Source organism: Tenrec ecaudatus, chromosome 6 (genome assembly GCF_050624435.1).
Source record: "Tenrec ecaudatus isolate mTenEca1 chromosome 6, mTenEca1.hap1, whole genome shotgun sequence".
NCBI classification, from domain to species: Eukaryota; Metazoa; Chordata; class Mammalia; order Afrosoricida; family Tenrecidae; genus Tenrec; species Tenrec ecaudatus.
In genome coordinates, this window is record NC_134535.1 from 43,947,784 (window position 1) to 43,953,783 (window position 6,000).

At 34.3% G+C, this 6,000-nt stretch overlaps 1 protein-coding gene across 1 annotated transcript in view; it reads right to left on the minus strand.

The window, feature by feature from the left end:
• The window catches only part of LRRIQ1 (leucine rich repeats and IQ motif containing 1), a 229,613-nt gene extending 226,075 nt beyond the window's left edge, over positions 1-3,538 (minus strand). The window contains 2 exon segments of the mRNA XM_075553220.1: positions 982-1,093; positions 3,401-3,538. Of these exon segments, the coding sequence (XP_075409335.1) occupies positions 982-1,093; positions 3,401-3,538 (250 nt within the window).
• Positions 3,539-6,000: the final 2,462 nt, after the last annotated feature.

Below are 6,000 nucleotides of genomic sequence, written 5' to 3' on the forward strand. Positions count from 1 at the left end.
GTAAAATATGTAAGATGAAGTCTTGCTATCCTAAATTTTAAGGAGCTTTGGAACAAGAAAAAAGGACCTTCTTTACCTATTGGGTTTACTGTAATTTTCTCAATGATTAGAACAAATCCAATTGCTCAATTATATTTTTAAGTCAGTACCTATGAATATATAGATGAACATTTATACTAATATTTGGATTAACTACATTATAAAATATTCATGACATATTTTATGAATCTTAGTACACCATTTAAATATTGAAGTCATCTTAATGAATAGCTGGACACACCAAAGTCTTACTGAGCATTTATATTGTTGTCATTTTTCAATATGATCCAATTCATTATTTATGAAGTCCAGTTAATTTTTTAATATTCCATTATTTTTAACGAATTTCAAAACATAAATCTACTTGGTTAAAGCAAATAAAAAATTAAGCTTAATGCTAACAATAGGAGCTCTGGTGGTAGAGTGGCTCTGCACTGGCTGGTAACCTCAAGGTCAGCAGTTCAAAGACACCAGCTGCTTCGCTGGAGAAAGATGAAGTTTTCTACTCCTGCAAAGAGTTACTGTCCCTAGAGGGGCACTTCTACCCTCTTATTGGGCATTTATGAGTAGGAATCACCTGTAATTTAAAGGCAGTGAGTGACCTGGAGTGAATATATTGTTCTCTGAAAAAATTGTATACATTTGTATTTCTGAAATAGTCTTATGATTTGCTTTCTTTAATGAAAAATAGTGGAGTATGTGAAACTAATAAGGCTTGTGAAACAGTGTTGTTAGATATTACTGAGGGCATAAGGATGTTAAGAGGCCCCCCACAAAATAAATTAATTTCATCCAATAACCAAAAACACTAGGTTTTAAGCTAAAAATAAATGAGGATGTATATACATAGGACATAAGAAATTTATATAATTTAATTTTGTAATTTAATAGGTATACATAACTAAGAAAAGTTATTTGCCAACAGATAAAAATGTTACTTACTTAAAACATCAGTATCTTCTAAGTCCTGAAGAATTAGCTCTTCAGCAGTTTTGCTCTTATTCTTTATGATGCTAATACAGTGAAGAACTGACTCTGGTAATTCAACTAAATCCTAAATATGTAAGCAATAAAACAAATGTAAGTAGTAATTCAACTAAATCCTAAGAACGGAAGTAGTAATTGTACCCAAAATTTCAAGTAAAAGTACAAATGAGATTAAAAGTATCCATGTAAAGAATATTTTAAATAAAAAAAATTTAAACTCACTGCCACTCATTCTATTATAAGAATTTCTGTGGCTGTAAATCTTTATAGGAGTAAATAGCTTTATATTTCTTCCATGTAACCACTTGCGGATTTCACCTGCCAACCTGGAGGTTAGTAGTTCAGTGCATATCCGACAGGGCCACCAGGACTCATTATACAGAACACAGTTCAGAGAAATGCATTTGATTTGCATATGCTTTTCATTTGATGTGATTAGATTTTTCTAGAAAACTATAAGGAAACATTGAAAAGACTTATAGCTATATCACTTTCAGTAACTTGATTAGAGATTACTTATTTTAAAATATTATAAATAGTTTTACACATTTTATATTATCTTCAAAGAAATAGCAAATATTAAAATTTAATTAAGCTTACAAAGTATTTTCAAGAATTTATAGTCTTATTAGTACTTTACAAAAGTACTTAATACATTCCTATATATGACTTTTTAAATTATGAAATAAAAATTTAGTTAATGAATAATGTCAACTCTACCTCTCTATACTATGCAGTTATTTCATTTGTTGTTTAATTAAGGAGATTTTTAAGACACCAGACTGTAGAAAGCACTGCTGTGATCTGTGAAATGTAATTTATATTCCCTAAGTATTTAATTATTTGAGTTAATTTTCCTAGTAAATAATTTCTTCCCCTTGTAATAATAATTAAATTAGTTTGCAGAATGGTACAAAACTTGTGAAGTATCCAATTAAACCAGAAGAAAAGTTTTTAAATTGTATCCTTCTTCCTTTGCATATAGATACTACAAAATATTATACAACTCACAATGTGGTTGGTTTTAATAATTAAAAAATTTATTCAAAATTGCTTCGATGGAAAACAAAGAATTATGTAAAAATGTTAATCTTGCCTAAAGTAATATATGGTTTCAATTCAATATTAATTAAAGACCAAAGTGGAATTACTGTTTGCTCTTTGGAAAAAATTTATTTAGGAGGGGGAGGGAGGTTATTTTATATGATTCTGAAATAGAAAAACAATTGGAGGCATTTACCTATATTCTTTTTAATATATAAATAGTTTTAATAGTGGAAAAATTGGCAGACCAATGAAAAATATATAGCTTTAGATACGTAATATACAAAGGAAGTTTGTATGCGCAAAAGTCATCACACATTAACTCAGAAAAGGAGGACTGTTCAACAAATGGTAGTGGAAACATTAGATAAATAGATGCCAGAAAAACTCTAGTATCTATATGGTGCAACATAACTGAAAATAAATTCCTAATGGATTAAATTTCAGTATAAAAGAATGAATTCATGAAAGGACATTTTAAACATATAAAATTAAGGGAATACACACATAAAAAGGAAAATATGTTGATTTCAGAAGAAAAATAATTTCTACATGTTAAAAAATTCTGTAAGTTATAAATAATTAAAGGTGGTATTTGCACAGTACTCTGTTAACCTATGAATTCTATACTTGGACACACCATTCGGAAAAATAAATCTCCTCTTCTCGTCCAGGCTACAAAAGCCCAAACCAAACAAAGCAGCATTAGTCAATTTCAACTGAGAGCGATCCTGTCCTATGTAGGATTTCCAAATGGGAACAAACAGCCTTAACTTTCCCCTGTAAATTGTACAGGAAAATGTGCTTAATCTGGTACTGCTGCTGCATTAGCAGCTGAACATGTAACACATTATGCTAGCAGGGATCCTTTCCTCTAGTATAGAGATTTATAATATTTTTGTTGGATTAAGAAATATTTTATAATAACAGTAGATACTGTTGGTGACAAATTTCTAAAAAATGAACAGATATTTGAACAAGCAATTTATCATCTCACTGTTCAAATTATGAAAGGTTGGTAAAAAAAAGTTTAATGCCCAAAATAGTTTGATCATTGATAATAGGACATTATGTAACAATTAAAGTGTTGCTTATAATTTATATTTAATCATATTAAAACATTTATGAAGAAGAAACAAAGGATTCAACATAATCCCAGATGTATTTAAATATACATATATTTGTATACAGTAGGTTTTATATTTAAGTATAGATCAAGATAGTTTATAGATGAGTATAAGATGTAAAATGCGCTGAGAAAAGAAATGTCCTCCTGACAGGCTTATTCCTTCCAGTCAAAGGTTCAAAAGTCCCAACCTTTGTAACTTACGGAGTCACTATCATCACTTAGGACTTCTGATTCGGAATCACTATCCACATCGGCTTGTTCCAAGGAGGAGATGCTGATTTTATCCAGTTCAGCTTCTATTTCTTCTTTGATCTTTGCATCATCATTGTTGTCTCCCATCATTCTTCATAAGCTAATGAAACACAGAGCTATTAAACAATGTAAAGGTTATGCTTCCAGTGAAAAGTGCCAGCTCATTCATTTGTCACACCAACACAACACATTCCATGTGAAGCTATTTTCATTCAACAAAATTCTATCACACTGAATTACTAACATTGAGACCATACACTGAGTATACGATTCTCTCCATTCATTCCTTCTTTTTCAGATTTAGCTATTTAAAAGTAGATAGATCCTCAAACACTTCAGTATCTATATTATGCTAGTGGAAATGCACACCTTCATCAGGGATAAAAAAAACTATAGAACTTAAATCACACAGAGCAGAACCAACAAAAATGAGGAAAATATAACAGGATTTTATCAGATTGTATCCATACAATCAGATTGTAGTAATACATAAGACATTGATAATGTTGTAATTTTATACTATAATTTTGCTTTATATTACCAATGGGTAGATTTCACAAAGTGTACACAGGGATATCTCTGTACTGTTTAAAACTGTGCATTTATAATTAATAAAAATTTTAATTTGAAAATGTCATGAATACTTGTTGATAGGACACTGAGAACAAAAGTAAATCATGATGAATCCATTGAATGGAATTCTCTCCAAGTCCTTTTAACAAGCAGGTAACCTTCCTGTAGAACTATACCCAGAAAGTTTGAATTATAGAAAACACACGGCAGAATAGTATGTAGAGTAAAATATCTTTGCTGTAACTACACTCACACGTTTGTAAGTATAGAACATGTCTCAAAGAAACTGAGGAGTTTTAATTTCATTTCATACCAAAATTATGAAAAGATATTATTTCCATGAATAGGCAATATTTTATCATCATAAAGACTAATTAAATATTCTACTTTATTCACAGCTTCTCAGTTCCAAAGTGGAGAGAGGGGAGCACAATTTTTTTGTGTGTGATCAAATGTACAAAATACAATTGGAAATCTGTAGGAGGAAAAAATGATTTTTTGATATGAATATGAAACATATTGAAGACTCCACAAAATATTAAGTAGAAAGAGAAGCAGGAGAGTAGAGTGAATTTAAGAGTTAATTCCCATCATGTGTCAGTCTCTGATGACTCCACTACCTCCTTTCACCAACACTGTCAGAGAGACACACGTAAATTTAAAAGTTCTAGTATGCACATGTTAAGAAGTACGAAAAAGCAAGTGAAATTTATGTTCATTTTAATAATCTTTCATGTAAGCCAATATGTACAAGTTTGTGTTCAATCAACGTGGATATAATCAATGTAACATTACCTCTTGATTAAAACAAGGTGCAAGGTTATATTCTCGTTTTCCATACTATTTCTAGAAATTGCCTGTGCATTTTACACCCAGGACACAATCCAATACGCACTAACTGCACTTCACGTCTTCCAAAGCACCTGAAGCTCCGACTGCCCTGGAGTCCACGCTGACTCACTCAGGGTCCCCAGGGCTTCCTGCCGCTGTGGCTTCTCACCTGAGCAGAGCCCTGTCCCCCTCCCGCTGAGCCGCCACCTGCGGTCCCAGCCCATGGTCACAGCGACCCACAGGCGCTTCCCAGCAGGGGGCCACCCCGCGGGCCCAGATGAATTGCAGTAATTTCGGCTACACAGAGAATTCCTTCCTTCCTCCAACTCCTGCAATCAAAGGGGAGGAACACCAGCCCCCACCCCCCACCCCTGCCCCCGCGCCTTTTTTCCCCTTTTTTAAACAAGAAAAAAGGGAGGCAGAAAGGAAAAGTACTGTCACTTAGGGAATGCCAGTAACCACCGAAAATCCCCGATCGCCAAAGTGAATGTTGAAGTTCTTAGACAGTTGCCCAAACCTTCAACCTTGAAGGTGGTGTCGCACTCTTGCACAGCGCGCAGCCACTCTCTCAGGGCGGCGTCTCGGGGTGTCCCTGGGTGTCCCTGGGTGTCCCGGGGTATCTCGGGGTGTCCGGGGTGTCCAGGGGTGTCCCGCGAGCCCGGGAGCCCCGGCGGCCCGACGCTCTGCGTTCCCGCGGCGCTGTCTCCCACACCCCGCAAACCTGGAAGAAGCGCCGGCTCCGCAACCCTCAGCTGGATCCCAGGACTCCGCTGAAGGAGAGCTGTTGCCTCCAAACAAACCGTGACCATGGCAACAGCCAATCCCAAGGAAGATGAACTGATCTTGCCTTACAGGTGCCTCTGAGGGACAAATCATAGTGATGCTAAATTGGAATGATTTCTGCAGCGCAGGAGTCAGGTAAGGAGGTTAAACATTTTTTTCCAGATAGATAAATATTGCAGTAAACATTTTTTTCCAGATAGATAAATATTGCAGAAGGTATTTGATAAAGAAATTACATTGAGTTATAATTGTTCAAGGTAAGATAGCTTCACCTTTAAGTCAAGCAAGCTATTTACATGTAGAATATCTTGAGTTTTCCATGTGTCAATGGTTCAATTCTGTAAACTTACAGTAGTAAATAA